The sequence below is a fragment of the Dermacentor andersoni genome, chromosome 2 (genome assembly GCF_023375885.2).
Source record: "Dermacentor andersoni chromosome 2, qqDerAnde1_hic_scaffold, whole genome shotgun sequence".
In the NCBI taxonomy this organism is placed as follows: Eukaryota; Metazoa; Arthropoda; class Arachnida; order Ixodida; family Ixodidae; genus Dermacentor; species Dermacentor andersoni.
The window spans coordinates 179424426-179448968 of NC_092815.1; the positions used below are offsets into that span (position 1 = coordinate 179424426).

The 24543-nt window shown below is 49.8% G+C and overlaps 1 protein-coding gene and 1 non-coding gene across 2 annotated transcripts in view; both read right to left on the bottom strand.

The window, feature by feature from the left end:
• The window catches only part of LOC129387488 (uncharacterized), a 76340-nt gene that overhangs the window by 25627 nt on the left and 26170 nt on the right, over positions 1 to 24543 (bottom strand). Inside the window, exons 7-10 of the mRNA XM_072286191.1 lie at positions 23802 to 23942; positions 21288 to 21425; positions 19510 to 19650; positions 14151 to 14288 (exon numbers count right to left, since the gene is read on the bottom strand). Coding sequence (XP_072142292.1) covers positions 14151 to 14288; positions 19510 to 19650; positions 21288 to 21425; positions 23802 to 23942 — 558 coding nt within the window. The remainder of the gene's footprint in view (positions 1 to 14150; positions 14289 to 19509; positions 19651 to 21287; positions 21426 to 23801; positions 23943 to 24543) is intronic.
• On the bottom strand, positions 16392 to 16464 carry TRNAK-CUU (transfer RNA lysine (anticodon CUU)). The gene has a single exon. It is a non-coding gene; the product is annotated as a tRNA-Lys (tRNA).

A 24543-nucleotide genomic window follows, 5' to 3' on the forward strand; every position in this document is an offset into this window, starting at 1 on the left:
CTACTGGTTACCTTGGTGCCTTGCCTCCCATTTCAAATGCTGCCTCTTAAACCAGCCTCGTTACGGTTTCATTCATTCCCTCTATGTCATCATCATCATCTCTCTGTTCTAAGGCTGCATATTCGTTTGCAAGTAACAGCCTAAATTTGTCTGCTTTTACCCTTACTGCCTCTAAGTTGAGCTGTTCTTTCTTGACGAATTTTACTCTTTCTCTGTTCAAATTGAGCTGAATCCTGGCCCTCACTAGAGTGCTTTAGTTGAGCGTGTTTACGCTCCACTAAGCAGCTAAGCGGAGTGGAAGCGTGAATGCGCATGCGCCGTCCGCTTAGCCGTAAGCGGGCTAGCGGAGCGAGGAACACGGTCCGCATAGAAACTGCGTGAGCGGAGTGTGCTGCGCAGCGCTTTGGCTAGCGTCGGCTTCAGAAAGGATTGGATTGGATGCAGAAAGCAAGCGCGCTGGCTATCACGTGGCGTTCCCCAAGACGGTGCTTTATTTTCCATTGGATAAAATGGACCGGTAACGCATTACAAGCGCACGTCTAGATACTTCATGGAGAAATAAGTTATATATACACATATATACGTTCTACTATATAAGAGCGATCAATGGGTGTTTTCATTTTGTTTCATTACCCTGAATTCGGCCAGGGGGCACTGCAACTACGGAAGGCCCGCTCCGCTACGCTAAACGTATAACTAAAAGGGGAAAATCGCCCGCCGCTCAGCTGTGGCTTAGCGGGGCAGCTCGGAGCGGAGTGTAGCGTAATGACGCTCAACTAAAACACTCTACTAACCTATGATCACTACACTTTACCCTACCTATCACTTCTACATCGTGCACTATGCTGGGATCGGCAGAAAGAATGAAATAAACCTCATTTATTGTTTCGCCATTAGGGTTTTTGCATGTCCATTTTTGTTGCTACGTTTCCTGAAAAAGGTGTTCGTTATTCTCAGCTTATTCCTTTCTGCGAATTCTACAAGCATCTCTCCTCTAGCGTTTCTAGACCGTCGACGTTTCTAGACGGACTAGAGCCGGCGACGCATATCGTGACGCCGAGAATGCCGCAAAGAGATGTTGACGACACAAGGGAACAGTGGCGAGATTTGACGGCGCTTACGCAAGGTTACAAAGAGACGTTCTCGACCGCAACTTGAGATGAAGATGCCGCTATGTGATGGCCTCTGGATTGCCTACGGCCTACAGTCGGAAGAGCGACAGCAGAAGACGGTGGATGTGCTGACGTGGTGCTTTCCCGGCGAGCACGTTGGAGGGTTTCGAGTCTGCGGCATGTCTAAGAAGGCGCTGATAGAGAGGGTAACGAGCCTTGGTCCAGAAAAACGCGTGTACAGAGGCTCTGCTAAAGGGTGCGGTTCCACGTTTCTCGACGACGAATGGTTACGTGAGCCCGCATGTGCCGGTGCATCTTTCGAAGCTCAACGCCGATCGGATCAGCTCCGCTGGTGATCATTCTTCACAGAGTGGAATGGCTCACGAATTTTTTTGGCAGTGAAGTCCGCACGCATTGCAATAAGATTGTTGATCTTCAAAACTGCATCGTATCAAATTTAGATCAAATTGTATCCCGTTTGTCGTCATTCCATCACGAGTCGTCATTGTAGTACATATGGAGCCTGTGTTCAGTGTCAGAACACCACAAACGCGGAAGCCGGTCAGATAAAGAACTTGTGACCCAGATGCATAACTACAAAATTGAAGCGTCGTAATGAGCGGTGTCATTACAAAATGTTACTTCAGACAAGAATTTTAGATGATGAGACAAACGCGTTACGTAGAAAAACAATTTGTGAACGCAGAAACGTCAGCAGATTAACCACCTGGGATTTATGGTCTGCTGGTGTTTCCTTATCGGTTTAGTTAGTGTCGGCTCAAACAAAATGCGTCACTTGAGCATCAAAAGACCAAGTGCTAGTCATCAAGTGCGTCTGACGTAGGTTGACGAGGGAAATATGCTCAATGGTGGTAACCGTGTCCCATTCAACATCGACGGCTTGGAGGTCAATCAGATTATCCCTTGTGGTGGGCAATTTTGGCTCTCAAAACCACAAATATCTTGTACTTTCAGTGTATATTATGGCCTTGTCCACTAGTGCGTCCGCTAAGTTTGGTGAAAAGTGCTGGTTGTTGCAGGGCTTGCAATAAGAAATATACTGTCACGTGGTAGTGACTGTGAAGAAAGCAGCCAAACTGAGAAAGACGAAACTAGCGTTTTATTGGGCGAACTTGTGGCCTCAAAAACAGACTACACTCAAAGAACGGCGACAGCGGCGAACACAGTCGGCGATCGTCGAAAATATGATCAGCGGGTCAAGCGCATCGGCTCTTATACATCAGTCGTCGAATGTTCCAGAATAATCGCTGGGACCAGCAGGCCTTCTACAAAGTTCTACATCACTCGCGTCGCGCACACATGCGATCAGATTACACAAAGTTCGGTCACAGATAGCGGATGGAACCATCGATAACATTCCTAAAACTTCTGTTGGAATCTCAGTGCTGACGCCCGTTGTTGCAAATGGGTCGCAAGCCCCAAGGGTAGCGTTGGCCTGGCGGCCTGGGGCACTGGAAGCATCCGAAGGTCCCGGCAAAGCATGAGTCGACTGGTAACAGAACAACTGGTTTATTCTAACATCGCAAAAGAGCGGGCGGTCAGGTCGACCGAAGTGAGAGACGGGAGAGCACGTAACTCGACAGAAGAAATCGGAGCCTCTCTCGGCGTCCGGGGGGGCAGCTGCTTTTATAGTCTCGCAGCTGAGGGCAAGGAGGAACGTCTCGGGGTGAGACCACGTGACTCTGGGCCCGGACAGGCTGAGAGACATGTTGAGACGAGTGTAGTGACGCATCGCCAACCCGGCGCCGATCAGACCTCCTCGCTTCACACTTGGGGAGCTCCTCTCCCCGGCTGCCGCGCTTTGACAAGCGTGGGCACACACACACACACGCACACACGAAGACACGTGGCACTGAAACACGCCTGGACGCGCTTGGCGGGGAGGCTTTGCGGGAGCTCCGAACGGGCGAAAATGTCCGCCGCTTTGAACGAAGGCCCGGCGTCCGTTGCATCCGCGCCGGCTATACCGCGCGCCGTAGGCGAAACGTAACAGACCGCCCCGCCGGGGGAAGGAGATCCCGATGGTCAGGGGACTGCATCCGCTGTCCGGAGGGATGTCGCTTGATGATGCTCATAACCGAAGTCGGTCGTCCTTCGGCGTTTCTTGAGCGCAGCGCACAGAGAAGGCCTCGTTCTCTCGTTCAGGTTCACACAGGACACTGCAAAGTGACTTCGGGAGAGTTGACATTTTTGTTCTCGTTCCCAGCAAGCGTTAGAACTACGCCGAAAGTCAACCGCTCAGTCAGCAAGCACGGCACAACCCTCACTAAGCCCTGCCAGGCTCTTTCCCCTTTTATACTACTGCCTAGTTCCTTACAGTAGTTTAGCAGCACTCAGAACGCGTCCACAAATCGGAACATTGCACTAGGAAGCACATCATCACTTTGAAACACTACACAAAAGCAATATGTTAAAAATCCTGCCTCAGGAAGAAAAACATCAGTAACAAACAATTTTGAGGCTGATTCCCACGTTAGGGGCTTCGACTTAAGCCACCGGCGTTACCGTTGAGACTCCCCTTTTTGTAACGCACCTCAAAGGAATATTGTTGCAAAGCGAGGCTCCAGCGCAGGAGGCGGCCATTTTTGGGAGATATGGTCTGCAGCCATTGGAGAGGGCAGTGATCCGTCTCAATGATAAACCTCGAGCCGGCTAGGTAGCATGACAATTTCTGAACGGCCCACACGATACACGCACACTCTTTCTCGGTGGCGCTGTACGCCTGCTCACGACTCGTCAGCTTACGACTAGCATACAGGACGGGGTGTTCTACTTCTCCATTTTCCCGTTGGCACAGTACAACGCCCATGCCTCGCTCACTAGCATCGCACTGAACAACGAACCCATTTGTGTAGTCGGGCGATCGTAGCACAGGCTGGCTTGTTAGGGCGCTCTTTAGGGCGCTAAAAGCTCTTTCCTTTGTCTCGTCCCAGACGACTGTTTGCGGCTCTGTCTTTCTTAGAGCATCCGTCAGGGGAGCCGCGATATCAGAGTACCTGGGGATGTACCTCTGATAGTAGCCGGCGACACCTAAGAACGACCGAATATCGGTCTTCGTGCGCGGTTGCGGGAAGTCTCGCACAGCGGCCACCTTTATTTCAGAGGGGCGGCGACGACCCCGTCCAATCACGTGACCGAGGTAGACAACCTCGGCCTGTGCTAACTGGCACTTGGGAGCCTTGACTGTCAAGCCCGCATCGCGCAGGCGGGTTAGCACTGCCCGCAAGTGGGCCATATGCTCAGGCCAGGATGCGGAGAATATCGCTACGTCGTCTAGATACGGTAAAGCGAATTCTTGCTGTCCCCGCAACACTTTATCCATGAGGCTTGAAAAGCAGTATGGCGCGTTCTTCAAACCAAAGCTCAACACTTTAGGACGGAATGTTCCCATTGGTGAAATGAACGCCGTATACCTACTAGCCTCTTCTGTAAGTGGAACCTGCCAATAACCCCTGACAAGATCTAGGGTGGAAATAAACTGAGCGCTACTCACTCTCTCAAGGCGCTCCTCGATGTTAGGGATCGGATAAATTTGATCCCTAGTGATGGAATTAAGCCTGCGGTAGTCGACGCAAGGACTAGGTTCCTTGCCCGGTACCTCAACTAAAATCAAAGGGGAGGTATAATCACTCTCACCCGCCTCAATAACACCGAGCTGTAGCATTTTCTTTACCTCAGCCTCCATAATATCGCTCTGGCGGGGTGACACTCGGTACGCCTTGGATCGTACTGGCTCTGGGGAGGTAAGTTCTATGTCATGAGTAAGGACAGAAGTCCTACCAGGCCTCTCAGAGAACAGACCTTGAAACTCTTGTAAGAGCTGGTGTAGTTCGGTTTTCTGCTCAGGCGACAGCGATGCTTTACCGATTAAGTCACTAATGACTTGATCGGTATCTCTCCTGTTCGTCACTGAGCCTAGTCCCGGAAGCTCGACCGGAAGCTCTTCGGGAGCGTTTACCATCATACACACTACTGCTTCCCGTTGCTTATAGGGTTTGAGCAGATTACAGTGGTAAACTTGCTGTGCTTTCCGTTTTCCTGGCAGACTGACCACGTAGTTGACGTCCGACAGTTTTTGAACAATCCGTGCTGGGCCCTCCCACTGCACGTCGAGTTTGTTTTTTAGCGATGTGCGCAATATCATGACCTCATCGCCCACCTCAAAACGACGGGCCCTGGCTGTCCGATCATAATAAACCTTGGCCCTCTGCTGGGCCTTTGCCATTGCTTCACCTGACAACTCCTGTGCCCTTCTTAAGCGTTCGAGGAGCTTAAGCACGTACTCCACCACGACTGGGTCGTCGCCCCTGCCTTCCCACGATTCTCGAAGCATGCGAAGCGGAGATCGCAGCGAGCGACCGTACACCAGCTCAGCTGGCGAAAACCCCGTAGCCGCATGCGGCGCGGTCCGTAATGCAAACATCACCCCAGGCAGACACAGCTCCCAGTCAGTTTGATGTTCAAAACACAATGCTCTCAACACGCGCTTCATGACGGAGTGGAGCTTCTCAACGGAATTCGACTGGGGGTGGTGCACTGAGCTGTGTAACAGCTTTACCCCGCACCTTTCGAGAAAGGCTGTCGTCAAAGCGCTAGTAAACACTGTGCCCTGATCTGATTGGATTTCCGCAGGAAAACCAACTCGCGCAAATATGGACAGTAGTGCATTGACTATCTCAACTGAGCTGAGTTCCTTAAGCGGCACTGCTTCAGGGAACTTTGTCGCTGGGCAGATCACAGTCAAAATGTTTCTGTACCCCGTGGCTGTTACCGGCAGAGGTCCCACTGTATCAATAACGAGCCGTCTAAAAGGCTCCGTAATGATAGGTACCAACTTCAACGGCGCCCTCGATTTGTCCCCTGGTTTGCCCACCCGCTGACAGGTGTCACATGTCTTCACAAAGTGGTCTGCGTCCCGAAAACACCCTGGCCAATAGTACTCCTGCAAGAGACGGTCCTTAGTTTTCTTAACTCCTAGGTGTCCGGACCACGAACCCCCATGCGACAAGCGCAACAGATCCTGACGGTAGCACTGAGGCACGATCAGCTGATCGAACTCCACTCCTCTGCGGTCTAGATACTTCCGGTACAGGACCCCACCTCTTTCCACAAAGCGAGCATTTTTCTTGGCGATACCTTCCTTGACAATGCAGCGGATGTTTTCTAGGCTGCCATCCTTCTTTTGCTCGGCTATCAAAGCCGACCGGCTGACTTTTAGCAACCTATTAAGTCCGTCTGACGTAGGCGCGATGAGCAAATCTGCAGATAGCTCTTCTAACTTTCCCGCATCGGGAATTTCCTCTCCAGTATCTGGTGCCTTTAACGCTACAGGCTCAATTTTATTCAGTTCGGGCGTGCTCTGAATATCAGCTTGCTGCGCCTCTGACCCTTTTTCATAGTTCGACAACGTCGGCACCGCAACTACCGCCTTTGCAGCGAGCTCCCGAACCTTCGATCTGGTTAAGGCCTGAACGCTAGCCTCACCAAACAAAAGCCCCTTCTCGCGCAGGAGGTGATCGGACCTGTTCGAAAATAGGTACGGGTACTGGGGGGGCAGCATAGATGACACTGCGGCCTCCGTCTCAAGTGCTCCGAAAGGTCCTTCAATAAGCACTTTTGCTACGGGCAGACACACGCTATGAGCTTCCACGGCTTGCTTGATCCATGCGCACTCGCCCGTGAACATATCGGGTTCTACGTAAGAGGGGTGAACTACATCCATTGTAGCTGCGGAATCGCGAAGCACTCGGCACTCTTTCCCGTTCACGAGGAGGTCTCGCATGTAAGGCTCGAGAAGCTTCATGTTCTCGTCAGTGCTGCATAATGACAAAAACACGACTTTTGTTTTTGTTTCTGGACACTGCGCCGAAAAGTGACCCGGCTTCTGGCACGTATAACAAACGCGCGCTTGCCTCGTCTCGAACCGCTTTCTGCGTTCGGCTTCGGCTGCCGCCGTCTCCTTACGTTCGGTCGAACTGCTTTCACTCGCATCCGCACTACGTGTGTCCCCCTTTGCTCTCATGGGCGTGAACTTCGGCCTCTCAAACTTGGAGCCAAATTCACCCTTTTGACCGTCCTTAGCTCCGCGAGCCCGACGCGTCACAAACTCCTCGGCTAGCTCAGCGGCTCTAGCCACCGTACTAACGTCTGGCCTATCCAAGACCCAGTACCGCACGTTCTCAGGTAACCGACTATAAAACTGTTCTAGCCCGAAACACTGCAGAACTTTCTCGTGGTCACCAAACGCTTTCTCTTCTTTGAGCCACTCCTGCATGTTTGACATTAGCCTGTAGGCAAACTCTGTGTATGACTCACTTCTGCCTTTCTCATTTTCCCGAAACTTCCGACGGAAAGCCTCCGCTGACAGTCTGTACTTTTTTAGCAGACTCGATTTCACTTGGTCGAAATCCTCTGCCTCCTCTTTCTTCAAGCGAGCGACTACGTCGGCCGCCTCGCCGGGTAACAAAGTGAGCAAGCGCTGTGGCCACGTTTCCCGAGAGAACCCCTGCTTCACGCACGTTCGCTCAAAGTTAACCAGGAACAAACCAATGTCCTCTCCAAGCTTAAACGGCCGCATCAAATCAGTCATTTTGAACGATACTCGTTCTCCTGCACCGTGTGCCTGACTTCCATTACGAGCGCGTTCCATCTCTACCTCGAGACGCTTCATTTCCAAAGCGTGGTCGCGCTCTTCTTTTTCTTTCTCTTTTTGTTCTTTTCGTTCGCGCTCCTGTTTCTCTTTCTGTTCTTTACGTTCGCGCTCATCTTTCTCTTTCTGTTCTTTAAGTTCGCGCTCCTGTCTTTTTGCCGTCTCCCTCTCCTCAATGGTCTCAACGCATTCCGACAGCTCGTCATCCTCAGCTTCTAACTCAAGAATAGCCCTCAGCAGTTCTGGTTTTCTGAGTTTGTCTGAGACATCCAGACCCAACTCTCTTGCAAGCTGCAGCAATTTCGGTTTGCGCAACGACTTCAAATCCATGGCTGCTCTGAATGCTGCTTTCTCTACTGCCTACTATTGTCTTGCCGCAAACTAACCCGGCAGCAACGACAACCACAATTACCAGCTCTGTTTCTGACACTAACAAAAGCCTGGCAAAACTCAGAAGAAGAAAGTCCCGCACTCACCAAACCTCGCAGCCAAGAATTCAGCGCAGTCGTTCCGCTGCAGGCAACCAGTCATCACACAGGGCTCGTTGCACTGCTCCCGGATGGTCGTTGTGCTGCTCAGCATACAGTCAACCGCATCTCTTCGCTGCTGGCCTCCGTTGTCGCGATCCCACCGCTGGCAACCAGCTGTTGGGGACTCGGTGCTGACGCCCGTTATTGCAAATGGGTCGCAAGCCCCAAGGGTAGCGTTGGCCTGGCGGCCTGGGGCACTGGAAGCATCCGAAGGTCCCGGCAAAGCATGAGTCGACTGGGAACAGAACAACTTGTTTATTCTAACCTCGCAAAAGAGCGGGCGGTCAGGTCGACCGAAGTGAGAGACGGGAGAGCACATAACTCGACCGAAGAAATCGGAGCCTCTCTCGGCGTCCGGGGGGGCAGCTGCTTTTATAGTCTCGCAGCTGAGGGCAAGGAGGAACGTCTCGGGGTGAGACCACGTGACTCTGGGCCCGGACAGGCTGAGAGACATGTTGAGACGAGTGTAGTGACGCATCGCCAACCCGGCGCCGATCAGACCTCCTCGCTTCACACTTGGGGAGCTCCTCTCCCCGGCTGCCGCGCTTTGACAAGCGTGGGCATACACACACACACGCACACACGAAGACACGTGGCACTGAAACACGCCTGGACGCGCTTGGCGGGGAGGCTTTGCGGGAGCTCCGAACGGGCCAAAATGTCCGCCGCTTTGAACGAAGCCCCGGCGTCCGTTGCATCCGCGCCGGCTATACCGCGCGCCGTAGGCGAAACGTAACACTTCCTATACATGCAGACGCGTCCGGCGCTGCGTGATAACGTTTGTTAAGCGGTGAAACGTGGTCACCCGAGACAGATAAACATGTACACATGTCAATACAATACGCAAATTGAGAGGAGGACCCTTCAATGTTCCCTTTCTCATACTTAGTTTCGGTTCCATCGGTTCCACTCCTAGTCATTTTAACTTGATAAATAACACGCTAAATTTATGCTTCCGTGCGTTTGTACGTTAGGCGAACGCAGTATCATGTTTGTTTACATGGAAACGTGCTACGTGATTGTCGGCTCTACAGAAAGATAAATCTCGCACTGATATAAGCATAATAACTACTTACCGGAATAAAACCGGTTACATTAAAGGGTTCCATGGATGCTGAGCTTTCTTCTGTGATCTCTTCGACGGGTGGAGTCTCCGTAGTTTTCACCGCGCTATAAGTTGACAGTGGTGTTCCTTTCATTTCAACTGTGAACTCCTGGCAAGAGAGGAGCGTGATAGCCGTCATTTACATAACAAGATATATGCGATGTGGGATATATTGAAGCTTGCGTCTTAGAGCCTTGTCACAAGTAGGCAAAGATAAGTTGTAGATAGGGACAAAGCAGGCTGTTTTATATATATTAAAGTATTGTTGACGCCTGTTTAAGTATCACAGAGAGAACGGCACTTCAAGATGGGCCACAAGGGAGAAACCACACGCACACGGGAGGCTGACCGCATCAGCATTCCGTCTCTTAAGCTGTCCATGAAAGTACTCAAATGTTTTTGAAACTGCACTGTAATAAGAGTGCGCTGGACGCGAGGTGCTTTTTCTCCTTTTTATTGCGATAGCAAATGACAGGGACAGCCCAGGCGCATTTCTGCCGTCTGCGTCGCCGTCGCCGTGAGGTTCCGTATAATGTCCGAGGGCGATAAAACTACCGCCACGCGCAGTACGCTGTACGTGCGTGTGAAAACGTGCGAGGGTGAGCCGGCGAACGCGGCTCAATCTCGCGTGCGCGTGCGAGGAAGGCGCGCCTGAAGCGGGCCGTCTTCTGTCGCGCGCGAGACACGGAAGTCAGGCGAAGGATCGGGATACCCGCCGTGGTTGCTTAGCGGCTATGGTGCTGCGCTGCTAAGCACAACGGCGACGGCGGCCGCATTTCGATGGGGGCGGAATGCGAAAACACCTGCGTACTTAGATTTAGGTGCAAATTAAAGAAGCCCAGGTGGTACATATTACCGGAGTCCCTAACCACAGGGTGCCGCATAATCTGATCGTGGTTATGGCTTCCAAAACTCCATAATTTAATTAAACTTATTTTTAAGGCGAGGGAGGCGGGCGTTCTCCTCCGGTGACTGCTGCTTAAGGCGCAGCCATGCGGGCGCCGCATCTTGAAAGCGATCTGCGACGTGGCCAAAGTGCGCGCCCGCGTGGGCCTCATCTTCAAAACAATACGCGATGTTTACAAAGTGCACGTAGTGCCGGTTGCTTCGTGCGCGCTGTGCTTCTGACGTCTCCTTCGCGTTGAAACGAGAGATGCATGAAGGTCAACTCGCTTACTGTTGCCGCGATTCCCCACTCCAGTATTTTGACAGCGAGTTTCCGTGCTGATCGAGCGAGATGTGTTCATGTTTACCTGTGCTCGCGTGACACCATACTTGTTAATTTAGTTAAAACACATTGGCGGGCTAGTTGGTATGAATCCATGATGTAATGTGTAAACTCGACTGAACGAGGACGTAGAAAGGAACATACACACAGAGATAGCGCTGTCTCTGCGTGTCTGTTTCTTTTTACGTCTTTGTTCAGTCGCGCTTACGCATTCTATTATTGTTAAATTAGTTAGTAAGCGATTGCTTACAAGTTTACACGGCTGACAAAACTATTATTCTTGCGTCGTTTAGCTATCTACTAACTTCCTATCGCAATAGATGCTTCGCCTTCGGGCGAAACTGCGATTTTCTTCCAGTCTTTTGACCGAGGTGTGCTTTCTTTCCAAAGTGTGTTTGTGGTTCCTCCATTGTGTCCCGTCTTGAAGCGCTGTTCTTCCTGTGTCACTCACTCAGTCAATCCTTGTTTAAGTATGCTGAAGTTCGGGTGAACGTTTTTCTAGTCATCAAAAATTTTCGTGAGCGAGTAAAATCCCGCTGGTTGTCTAACGTCACCGTTGCTTAGTTTTATCTGAGCTAAGCGTGTCTGGCTTTAGATTTTTGGCTAAATGCTAACTCACACAACTATGTCAGCGTAGCGTGCGAGCATGCGGACATACGTAAACGCAGGATGTGGACGAGTGAAGGCTGTAATAAAACTGTTTATTACGAGTGTTTAAGAAAAATTACCGTTAGCCAAAGAAGGGGCAGCCGAGAAGACGTCGCACTCGCTCGTACGCGAGAACTAAGCGCTGAACCCATTGCATGATCCCGACGGCGGCCATCTCGGCGCATTGAGCGGATCAGATCCCTCACGACGCAACGCAAGGTGCGTCGGTCACGTAGCCGTTGGCAAACGACAGTTGCAGCGTCGACTGGTAATATATCGAATAACAAGTGTGTCGCTGTGGAATCCGTGAAATTGAGCACGCGGTAATTAAAATGCGCTCTACTGTCTTCTACAGCACTTATGTCACACGTATAAGTTAACACAGTGAACTCCAGATAAAAAAGATAATGTTGTTTGTCTGTGTAGAAATAAATAAAATTCAAACTGGTATTGAGGTTGCGCTTTCCAAGTTTCTTCGCAGTCTGCAAAAAAAAAAAAAAATTCTAAACAGCTGCACTGTATTCTCTTCCTCGGAGCTTCATGTATAGTACGCCAATGTAATAACGATTTCAGTAAAGGGCCTTGTTAGTATAAGTCAAGTTCGCCTAAATAAACATTAGGAAAAAGGCAAGGGTTCTTATGTCTTTTATATCGTGACTGCGACGAGAGATAGAGGAGATTTATATGCGCAAGCTATTCACAGTAATGGAGAAAGGTGCAGGCAATGTAGCTGACGATTGATTCCCTTACGCGTCCCGGAAAAGTGTTCATCTATGTCGTACTGATGACCACCTTTTACGTCCACTCTGTGATTCTAGAAGAATTAGAAATAAATTGTGGCGTTGAACATTCATAAACTGCACAGCGGATTATGAAGCACGCCGTAGTGGAAGGCGCTGGTTTAATTTTGATGACGATTATTTTTTTCCCAGAATATATACACATAATGCTGCGCAATACACTTAAAACGGCACCTATGCATTAAGGCGTAGCCAACAATAGTAGAATCCAGATATATTAGTGACGCTGGTACAGAGCTGCATGATCAGTGCGCTGGATCATTGCAATGACTGTATTCGTTGCAGCGAAGCTACGTCGACCTTACAACAGTCGGGAATAACGGAGATATTAATTACATTTCTAGCGACTTCTTGGTCGCAGAAATATTGATAGGTCAAGGGGGGGGGGGGGTAATTCCTGATACAGCTTAGATTTTCGTCACACGGTGGGGACTACAGTCTCATTTTTATGTTACCGGTAGGAGAAAGAAATATAACTTCAGCCGTTCATTGCATCTAGGACATGAACCCCAAGAAAAATGACGCCAATCGTCGTAGTGTGTGCTATTTAACGCTGACGACTTGGTGGACACTTTGGTAACTACTAGTAGATGCGGCTCTTTTACGTAAGTTTACCACAAATGCTCCACATTCTTATCAAAGACTAGTTCGCTTCAAACGCGCATTATGCGCTCGTACTTGAGTGCGCATGTACTTCCGCGAGAAATTGACTGAAGTTGGTTTCTGTGCTGTAAGGCACTTTGTAAGGCAAAGCGGATATGTCTCATCCGCAGTGTCGTATAGGCGACAACTTTTATAATGTACATATTTCTGTGCGCAAGTGGTGCGTGCTTGAGGTTTTGTCTTTGTCTGTGACGGACAATGCTACCATGAAAACAGCGACCTTGATTGTGAAAGAAAGGAACAGACTAATATAAGAAACTACAGTTCACTACCTCGGATAAAATGAGTTCTTCGTCGATCAATAGTGTAGAGAACCACTTGCTCCTTCGGCTCATTTGCAATCTATATCGCACAAGTTCAGTGAATAGAGCAGCACCAGAGGCCCGTAGGCAATGGGTCGCGTGCCCGTTGATGCTGATGACAGCAGACCCGAGGGATGTGAATGATGTGGTTGACAAGTGCAGCGGGTGGGACGATCCCGCAAACGTGAAGACAGGCGCATTGTCCTTTGCAACAGTTTCATTGCAGTTTAAGGAAGGACACTCTAGGATACCGTTGCGCAAGGAAAAAACGTCTGTTTACAAATAGTCACGAGACAAAAATAAGAGGCACAGGCACGCAGCAGTAGCCAAAATGGTCCGGAAGAACTTTATTTTACTTCTTGCCTCGTCGGTATTGTGTGAAAAGTTGCTTTGCTCTACTTCATACTCGCGGCACTACCCGAGGAGCAAAATCACTGACGCGCGGGCGGTCAGGGTGCGGGATCATGGGCCACTGGTATATGCGCTGAGACAACCGAGGTGAACCATATCATTTTTTGGACGCGCAGATGGCACCGTAGGTTACACCGGAGCAGTGCTTTGCATAAACTCGGTTCTACATATATATATATATATATATATATCTATATATATATATATATATATATATATATATATATATATATATATATATATATATATATATATATATATCTCGCGCCAGGGACCGTTGTAGCGTGGTAGGAGCTTCTCTGAGAGACGCAACTCATCAGAGATAGTGACTGGACCGGCACTACGGAAGCAAGTGAGTAAGAGGCGTCCCTGTGGCGGCGATCATAACGAAATTTCTGCGACGCCTGCGACATTATTCATTTAGTGCAGCGGTAATCTGCAGTAGCAATTGATTCCAGCCGAGTTCAGGCTATAAGTGTAAGGGGATTGGCAGGATTTTTCCTTACCTTCACATGGAGTGGGATAAGAATGCAGATGTCGATGAAACGTGCTTATAGCGCGCCAACAAACACAACGCGTGCAGGAATGACGAGGACATTTTCGCTGGTTGGTATAATAAACAAAGTTGTTTCGTGCGGTGCCGCAGGCGAGTTTTGCGGTGCCGCAAAAGTAGCTTCTTACCGGGATAAGGTCAGTAGCGTTATACGTTTCGACGGACGCTGTCATTTCCTCGGGGCTCGCTTCAGTGCTTGCCGAATGCGATGCCTCTGCTACGCTGTAATGCGAAGGCGTCTGTCCTGTCATCTCGGCTGAGGACGCCTGGTAAGAGAAGCGTTTAATAAACATTATGTAATGAAGGCAGAAATGTAACTTGTGTTGTTTGGTTTTGGTTCGAGACCAGTCCCCAGTGTAGGTAGAGTCACATATTGTACTACTGCGTGTTGGCTATACTGAAACCTAGTAATTTTCGGACCGCTCAAAAGTGTCCCTTCAGCCAGCCGAACCTAAATATACCAACCATTTGCCCATTTAACGAACACTACAGCAATATAATATTCGCTGTGGATGTAGTTGCTGCTCACGTGTAGGTTACAGCTCAAGATGTAGCATATACGTATTGAATCCTAATAAAGAAATGATGCTGAAAGTTCAAGCTGTTTATTCTTTGTAAAGAATACGCCTCTCATCAAAAATGAAACAAGTAAAAAGCAAAGAAACTGCCGCCATATTAGGCTTATGGCATTTTGCTGCCGGGCGTGAGGCTGACGGTTGATTCCTGACCGCGACAGCAAAATTTGACGGGGAGCCTGTTTGCAAATAAGTTAACGGGGATATTAAAAAAAAAAAAAAAAAAAAAACCTGAGGTGGTATGTGTAATCGAGAGCCTTCCATTTTCCTTGCGCTGCTTTCAGATGTTAAGCATAATAAATAAACAAATAAATAAATAAATAAATAAATAAATAAATAAATAAATAAATAAATAAATAAATAGTCCAGATTATCGGAAATGTGCCCAAGTTTACTATGCTAAAGCTAAATCCTTTACTTAGATCTTATTCATCATGTAGAGTTGAAAGAGGTCGCGATAAAGAAGTTGCAGCGAAGATGAATGTGTGTTATATAGGATTGTGTATTATATAGGAAATCCCGCCGATTATTTTAAGACATCACTTAAGACGAGCACATCTGAATATCATGTAAATCTTGACTGCCTCAAGGGAAGTTTCATTAATGCTGAGAGATAAGACGATTAGCTGGCGTAGAGACACTTCTAATTGGTGTGGTGGCGTGGTGAGCAATCCAGTATTTGTATATAATTAAATGAATGTCTGGATCATTTGAGAACTACGAAAGCTGCGGCTGTTTGCCGCACTGGGCTTGGTTGTTTAGCAAGGGTAAATTTTTAGGCGTCATCGACTTGTGCTATAGTGCCTGCACCGCTCCATAAGAAGTGCAGAACGATGATGTGTTTAGCGCGATAAGACTTCGAGATAAACACTACTTCAGTGCTGTCCTTTATTTTACTAGAGGCAGCTTGAATATGGAAAGTTTCCTTCTCAATGTGCATGTGCACTTGTGGCGTGTGTAAGCACGCGTGCATTTTGGTAGGCGTTGTGGGAGTTCTTCCGGTCTACCGGGGCGCAGTCGTTGCTGTGCCTAAGGCTCCGGACTTATTCGCCATTGCGAGGAAAACCCCTCCCAAATGACTGCCCCTCGACCGCGCGCCGTTTCCCCGGCGCCGCGACCGCGTCCCGCGACGTCATGCTACGCGGCCCTGCGATTGGGTCGTGGGGCGTGACGTAGGGAAGAAGCCCCGACTGGGGACGATCGCCGTGCGCGGGGGAGTCGTGCTGCGACAGGAACGAGCGCCGGTCACGAGAGGCAAGCAGCAAGGTACGTGAGCGACCAGCTATTTGTGTCCCCAACGCCCCGGCCTGGGCACGTTCACGTGCTTTGTCAGCTTGCGTAAGTGTGGCTTGCTGAGTGGCTCTGCGTTCCGCCCTTGCGGTAGTCGCAGGTGCTCAGTGCGTTACATTTTGCGTGTCCGAACCGTCGCAGACCATTGTCGGTGACGGGAAGCGCTAGCCGAAATGCGTTCGCAAACCATTGTTCGACGCGGCGTGTAACCCGCCTTCCTCGCCATCGGGAACCGCGGGCGCCGAGTGTACTCCGTGTGTTTGGGTGCAGTCTGGTACGTGTTGGCCATTTGTGATCCATAAATGCCTTATGTGACCTGGACGCCTTGTGTTCCTGGGGGAGCGCCCATGCGTACGGCCAGAGCCGGCCGGGCCTTTCGGCTCGCTGCTCGAACCTGCGGTGGGTCTATCGCCGTGCGCCGTCGTGGCGCGGCGTGAGGCTCCACTTCTCGGGGACCACTTGGCGACGCCGTGCGCGGAGACGTACAGTGAGCCCACATTTTGGCGCCCAACGTGGGGCTCGAACCCACGACCCTGAGATTAAGAGTCTCATGCCCTACCGACTGAGCTAGCCAGGCCAGCTTTTATTGCTGGTACTTCCGAAGATTCGTACCTGCTGGACCACGATTGGCTCGTGCTTAGATATATCGCTACCGAGGACGAATCTATTGACCCGTTTAAGGTGGTGATACCGAAAAGTCTGAGGCGCGCACTTTTGCACTACGCTCATGGTGAACCACTGGCTGGACATATCAGTGGCTCTAAGGTCTTTGCAAGACTCAACCACCCTGTCACCTGGCCCGGTATGAAGCGCGACGTTTTCCGTTATTGCCGGACTTGCCACGTCTGTCAGACGGTGAAGTCTCGCGGTGGCCGTCCGCCGGGTTTAATGAAGCCGATTGACAGTCAGCGGCCTTGGCAGTTTGCTGCCTGCAACTTAATTGGGCTTTTTCCAAAGAGTAAGCAGGGCTTTCAACACCTTTTGGTAGTGGTCGATCACTTTACAAAGTGGGTGGAGCTATTTCCGCTCCGCAAGGTGACGGCTCGGGCAGTGTTGGATAAGCTAATGGAAGTTTTCACACGCTTTGGATTTCCGGAGCGTTTGATTACTGACAATGCGTCTTACTTCACTTCTCGGGTGTTTCGTGAGACGTGTACATCCCTTCAGATCGGGCATCGCCTCACATCGCCCTACCACCCCCAGTCCAACCTCACGGAACGCTTTAATCGTACTGTGAAGTCAATGCTCACTGCCTTTGCCAGGAGCTAGAAGGATTGGGCAGACCACGTGAACGAACTCGCGTTCGCCATCCGGACGGCGGAAAACCGCTCAACAAGTTTCTCCCCCGCGTTCCTCACTTTTGGCCGTGAACTGGCGAATCCGCTAACCATTGTTACGCAGCGCCAAGCAGGGGTTGAGAATTCGCCAGGGGACATTTCCTCGTACGCAGCGCAGCTTCGCTCCCGACTTGCCCGCGCTTTCTCTAGAGCAAGGGACAGCTTGGGAGCCGCCCGAGCCCAGCAGAAGGCTCAGTATGACAAGAGTCATCGCGACGTCTGCTTTCAGGTCGGTGACTTGTGCTTAAACGCAACCACGCTCTTAGTGACGCCAGCAAAGGGTTTTCCGCAGAGTTGGCTCCTAAATGGCTGGGGCCTTACCGAGTGGAGAAACGACTTTCACCACTTGTGTATGAGCTGACGAATCCTCAGACGGGGAGAACCAGGGGCCGCGTTCACATTGCCGACTTGAAAGCCTACGATTGCAGGCCAGTCGAGCCGGCGCCGGAGCCCAGCGATCTCGGGTGTTCCGGGGAACAGAGCACGTCCGGTGTTTCCGACCGCTTTCGGCCGTCGCATCGATACCCCCTCAGGCGACGGCCACCATTGTGAATTCGCCCTCGCGTTTCCAGACCTTTTTGGTAAAAGAAACGCGTTACTCTTGCTTTCTGCCTCTGCGAACGAGTGTTTCTTTTCTCTCGGGATTTCCCGCATAGAGGCCAGCGCTCCACGGTTCCAGCCCGCCCTAACTAGATGTCAAAAAGACGCATGTGCTTTCGTTTGCCCGTTTGTTCAGTGCTTGTATTTCTTCTTGTTTGAATAATAGGTTTAGTCTCCTTCGTGTGCATAGCCTTGTTTTCAAAGTACCCCGCACCTCCCCCAGGAGGCAGGAGGTTAGCCGTCCTTGCAATATCTAATGCTGGCTGATACAGGGTACTTTTCCTGTGTGTTACATGCCACCGGCTTATTTCTCAGCTGGTATAGGGACATTTAAGGGGAGAGGGATGTGGGAGTTCTTCCGGTCTACCGGGGCGCAGTCGTTGCTGTGCCTAAGGCTCCGGACTTATTCGCCATTGCGAGGAAAACCCCTCCCAAATGACTGCCCCTCGACCGCGCGCCGTTTCCCCGGCGCCGCGACCGCGTCCCGCGACGTCATGCTACGCGGCCCTGCGATTGGGTCGCGGGGGGTGACGTAGGGAAGAAGCCCCGACTGGGGACGATCGCCGTGCGCGGGGGAGTCGTGCTGCGGCAGGAACGAGCGCCGGTCACGAGAGGCAAGCAGCAAGGTACGTGAGCGACCAGCTATTTATGTCCCCAACGCCCCGGCCTGGGGACGTTCACGTGCTTTGTCAGCTTGCGTAAGTGTGGCTTGCTGAGTGGCTCTGCGTTCCGCCCTTGCGGTAGTCGCAGGTGCGCAGTGCGTTACATTTTGCGTGTCCGAACCGTCGCAGACCATTGTCGGTGACGGGAAGCGCTAGGTAGCGTTTGCGAACGCATTTCGGCTCGCGTGCGCAAACCATTGTTCGACGCGGCGTGTAACCCGCCTTCCTCGCCATCGGGAACCGCGGGCGCCGAGTGTACTCCGTGTGTTTGGGTGCAGTCTGGTACGTGTTGGTCATTTGTGATCAATAATTTGTGTTCCTGGGAGAGCGCCCATGCGTACGGCCAGAGCCGGCCGGGCCTTTAGGCTCGTTGCTCGAACCTGCGGTGGGTCTATCGCCGTGCGCCGTCGTGCCGCGTCGTGAGGCTCCACTTCTCGGGGGCCACTTGGCGACGCCGTGCGCGGAGACGTACAGTGAGCCCACAGCGTCATTTCGTGTAACCGTAAACGTCGCCGCGGCAACGGTGAGCGTCGTTATGAGTGAAACAACAAACGATGCTTGAGCAGTGCTGATCATTTGCGTTTCTATGGAACGTGTAGTGCGTTTGACTAATACCGACAGTGGGACGATGAATGCAGCGGCTATGAGTGAGGTAGTCTTGAGAAACGTGAGACGTTTACTCTGGTGAAACAGGAAACCTACACCGCAAAACGCGTACGTCCTGTCTGTAAAACTCCAGTCACACTTTCTGGTAGTAAGCTGCGCAGTTTCTCCACCCACAGAACGGACTGGTATCCGGTCTGTGGGTTTCCTGCCTGGAGCGTTGCGCCTACAGTATGCTAATAACTAAATAAGGCTTCGGGGCACCCTTCTCCTCGCAGCTTGTTGAGTGGACCTGACTGAAATGCGGTATTCGTTAGCAGAAGCTGTTCAGATACGAACGAAGTATGAGTTGAATTTGAGGCCAGCGCTAAGTTTGAAACGGCTCCTTAGCGCATCTGCGTGAACGTGACAGTACATTACCGGAATAATGTCAGTCACGTCGTAAGGTTGCATGGATGCTAACGTTTGCTCTAGGTCCCGGAATTCGATGCCCGGTGACTCCGACGTCTCTGCTGCGGTGTATTCCGAGTTCCTCTTTTCCGTCATCTCAGTCGAAGACGCCTGGTGAAAGGAACGTCTGGTAAGCAGCAGTCAGTGGAAGCGGCCATGTAACAATGCAGTGATTTGGGATTGGCTGGGAGACATATCACCAAGCAGGTTACTTGAGCCGCTGTGTGTAATATACCACTGAAACGTACTTAACTCATGCACAAATACCTGGCAATAAAAGGTTGTTTTTACATTATTTCAGATTAACGGTATTTTTCCCCGTTTATTATAAATATAAATATAAATATATATCATTTATTTGAAGCCAAGTCAACGGTGGAGTAGAAATCACTTGTGATAGTGAAGACGCAATCCAGCTAGGTGTTTACTACATATAACCATGCTGTGAGTGCCTTACCCAAACAGTTTACTTCAGCAACTAAGATGTGATGTATTACAATAACGTCGATTACCGGAACAAAACAAGAATGTGATTGTCGTACGATAAGAATATTACCATAGAAGAAATAGTTCTAGCTGGAATTTAGCTTCCAGTGTCACGATTCTGTAGCGACGCATTCTGCTCAATTCTATGCCACTCGTATCATCCACCGTTCACGGTCGGCTGATCCCATTCATAACGCAGGCGGAGCGTATAGCTCTGACCTTTGACGAAGCGCGGAAAGCGCTCAGAAAGCAGAGCAAAGAAGAAAGGCAAAGCTATGAATTAGCGGCCTATAGATTCACGAAGACCGATTAAGCTTGCAAGCCGGGTACTTCAGTGTAAAATTCGTTCGAGGAATATCTCCGTGGAAAACACTGAAACACGCTCTTCTTTTGTCTCATCAGATATTGTCGGCATGGATGTGAATGCAGTGGTCGCTTTCGTTGGGTAAATTTCTAGCACGCAGGAGCAGCACGAATGCCGCAACAGTTCAGTATACACAGCGGTTCGTTTCGATTTAGAGTGGCTCCCTAGGCATGGCAGCTTGCACGTGGTTGTTTCAACACATAGTATGTATCCTAAACCTACCCTCTGAAAGCGTTGTTATCAGTGAAAAAATGAAATAAATGAAGGAAGAGGAGGCAGCGTCAGCGCTGACAAAATTGTACCAATTAGAGGTCGGTACTGACCTGATAGCAACACCACATTCAGAATATGCGTGCGCAATGCAGAGTTTTTGACGCGTAACAAAACATCTGGCGTATGCACCGCGTACCAACAGTAGACGAAGCTTGCGGCGTTCGTTAAGGAACGTGGCACGTGGGTTGCGTTGGCTGTCATTAAAGTCATGCCAGGGACCGTTGTAACGTGGTAGGAGCTTCTCTGAGAGACGCAGCTCATCGGAGATAGTGACTGGACCGGCACTACGGAAGCAAGTGAGTAAGAGGCGTCCCTGTGGTGGCGATCATAACGAAATTTCTGCGACGCCTGCGACATTATTCATTTAGTGCAGCGGTAATCTGCAGTAGCAATTGATTCCAGCCGAGTTCAGGCTATAAGTGTAAGGGGATTGGCAGGATTTTTCCTTACCTTCACATGGAGTGGGATAAGAATGCAGATGTCGATGAAACGTGCTTACAGCGCGCCAACAAACACAACGCGTGCAGGAATGACGAGGACATTTTCGCTGGTTGGTATAATAAACAAAGTTGTTTCGTGCGGTGCCGCAGGTGAGTTTTGCGGTGCCGCAAAAGTAGCTTCTTACCGGGATAAGGTCAGTTGCGTTATACGTTTCGACGGACGCTGTAGTTTCCTCGGGGTTCGCTTCAGTGCTTGCCGAATGCGATGCCTCTGCTACGCTGTAATGCGAAGGCGTCTGTCCTGTCATCTCGGCTGAGGACGCCTGGTAAGAGAAGCGTTTAATAAACATTATGTAATGAAGGCAGAAATGTAACTTGTGTTGTTTGGTTTTGGTTTGAGACCAGTCACCAGTGTAGTCTAGAAGCGTACGGTGAGGGGCTAGTTGGTATGACATTATGAGAACCAAGAAAAAACTGCGCAAAAAAGGACAAGACAATGCGAATGTCATTTATGAGATTCCGCTGAGTTGTGGCAACGTGTATGTTGGGCAAACAGGGCGCTGCATTAATATTAGATTGTTAGAACACGCTAATTCCCTAGATGATTCTAGAGGACAGCATCTTCCGAAGCATTGCAAGACCTGCAGGCATGACGGGAATGCTTGTACCCCACTTTTCGGCAGGACTAAGATTGTCGGACGCGCAAGGGATAAGAAAGAGCGCGAAGTAATCGAAGCCTTTGAAATCGCGAGATTAGGGCCTGATAAATGTGTTAGCGAAGCTTCCATACATTTGTACCGCAAGGAGTTGGCGTTTCTAGGCCTGACCACATGATAGCTGCATTTGTCTTTGTGGCTGGTGCGCATGCGTTCTGTTGTTGGTGGGAAAGAGGCGTTGGTGCATTAAACGAGTTGTTAGTCTGCGCCCGTGTCGTGTGGTTCTTTCCTTGTCTTGTCCTTTTTTGCGCAGTTTTTTCTTGGTTCTCATAACACCAGTGTAGGTAGAGTCACATCTTGTACTACTGCATGTTGGCTATATTGAAACCTAGTAATTTCCGGACCGCTCAAAAGTGTCCCTTCAGCCAGCCGAACCTAAATATACTACCCATTTGCCAATCGAAAGAACACTGCAGCAATATAATATTCGCTGTGGATGTAGTTGCTGCTCACGCGTAGGTTACAGCTCAAGATGTAGCATATACGTATAGATTCCTAATAACGAAATGATGCTGAAAGTTCAAGCTGTTTATTCTTTGTAAAGAGTACGCCTCTTATCAAAAATAAAACAAGTAAAAAGCAAAGAAACTGCCGCCATATTAGGTTTATGGCATTTTGCTGCCGGGCGTGAGGCTGACGGTTTGATTCCTGACCGCGACAGCAAAATTTAGCGGGGAGTCTGATGTGCAATTAAGTTAACGGGGATATTAAAAAAAACACAAAAAAACCTGAGGTGGTATATATAATCGAGAGCCTTCCATTTTCCTCGCGCTGCTTTCATACGTCAAGCATAATAAATAAATAAATAAATAAATAGATAGATAGTCCAGATTATCGGAAATGTGCCCAAATTTACTATGCTAAAGCTAAATCCTTTACTTAGATTTTATTCATCATGTAGAGTTGAAAGAGGTCGCGATAAAGAAGTTACAGCGAAGATGAATGTGTGTTATATAGGAATGTGTATTATATAGGAAATCCCGCCGATTATTTTAAGAGTTCACTTAAGACGAGCACATCTGAATATCATATAAATCTTGACTGCCTCAAGGGAAGTTTCATTAAAGCTGAGAGATAAGACGATTACCTGGCGTAGAGACACTTCTAATTGGTGTGGTGGCGTGGTGAGCAATCCAGTATTCGTATATAATTAAATGAATGTCTGGATCGTTTGAGAACTTCGAAAGCTGCGGCTGTTTGCCGCACTGGGCTTGGTTGTTTAGCCAGGGTAAATTTTTAGGCGTCATCGACTTGTGCTGTAGTGCCTGCACCGCTCCATAAGAAGTGCAGAACGATGATGTGTTTTGCGCAATAAGACTGCGAGATAAACGCCACTACAGTGCTGTCCTTTATTTTACAAGAGGCAGCTTGAATATGGAAAGTTTCCTTCTCAACTTGCATGCGTACTTGTGGCGTGTGTAAGCACGCGTGCATTTTGGTAGGCGTCATTTCGTGTAACCGTAAACGTTGCCGCGGCAACGGTGGGCGTCGTTATGAGTGAAACAACAAACGATGCTTGGGCAGTGCTGATCATTTGCGTTTCTATGGAACGTGTAGTGCGTTTGACTAATACCGACAGTGGCACGATGAATGCAGCGGCTATGAGTGAGGTAGTCTTGAGAAACGTGAGACATTTACTCTGGTGAAACAGGGAACCTACGCCGCAAAACGCGTACGGCCTGTCTGTAAAACTCCAGTCACACGTTCTGGTAGTGAGCTGCGCAGTTTTTCTCTACCCACAGAACGGACTGGTATCCAGTCTGTGGGTTTCCTGCCTGGAGCGTTACGCCTACAGTATGCTAATAACTAAATAAGGCTTCGGGGCACCCTTCTCCTCGCAGCTTGTTGAGTGGACCTGACTGAAATGCGGTATTCGTTAGCAGAAGCTGTTCAGATACGAACGAAGTATGAGTTGAATTTGAGGCCAGCGCTAAGTTTGAAACGGCTCCTTAGCGCATCTGCGTGAACGTGACAGTACATTACCGGAATAAAGTCAGTCACGTCGTAAGGTTGCATGGATGCTAACGTTTGCTCTAGGTCCCGGAATTCGATGCCCGGTGACTCCGACGTCTCTACTGCGGTGTATTCCGAGTTCCTCCTTTCCGTCATCTCAGTCGAGGACGCCTGGTGAAAGGAACGTCTGGTAAGTAGCAGTCAGTGGAAGCGGCCATGTAATAATGCAGTGATTTGGAATTGGCTTGGAGACATATCACCAAGCAGGTTACTTGAGCCACTGTGTTTAATATACCACTGAAACGTACTCCATGTTTTATAGAGGAATCGTACATAGTAAAACGTACATCGTACATTCGTACAATCGTACATTCTGGAAGATTGACCAAGAAATTTTTGGCACATACAGAGTGGCTAAATAAAGAAGTCACAATTTCGCCCGAAAGGCGAAGCATCGTTTGCGATAGAAAATTAGCAGATAGCCATACGAAGTGACGATAGTACTTTTGTCGGCCGTATGAACTTGTAAACATTCGCTTGCTACCTAACTTAGCAAGCATGGTGTCAGCGCGCACCGCAAACATGAACACATCACACTCGATAACCGTGGACACTCGCTGTTGAAACGCTGGCGTGAAGAAGCGCGGCAGCAGCAGCGAGCGAAGTGACCTTCGTGCTGTCTACCGCTCCAACGCGAACTGAGTGCCGAGAACACACACGACGCACAAAGCTACGAGCCGCCGACGCACCTAGAGTCTGCACCCAACGCAAT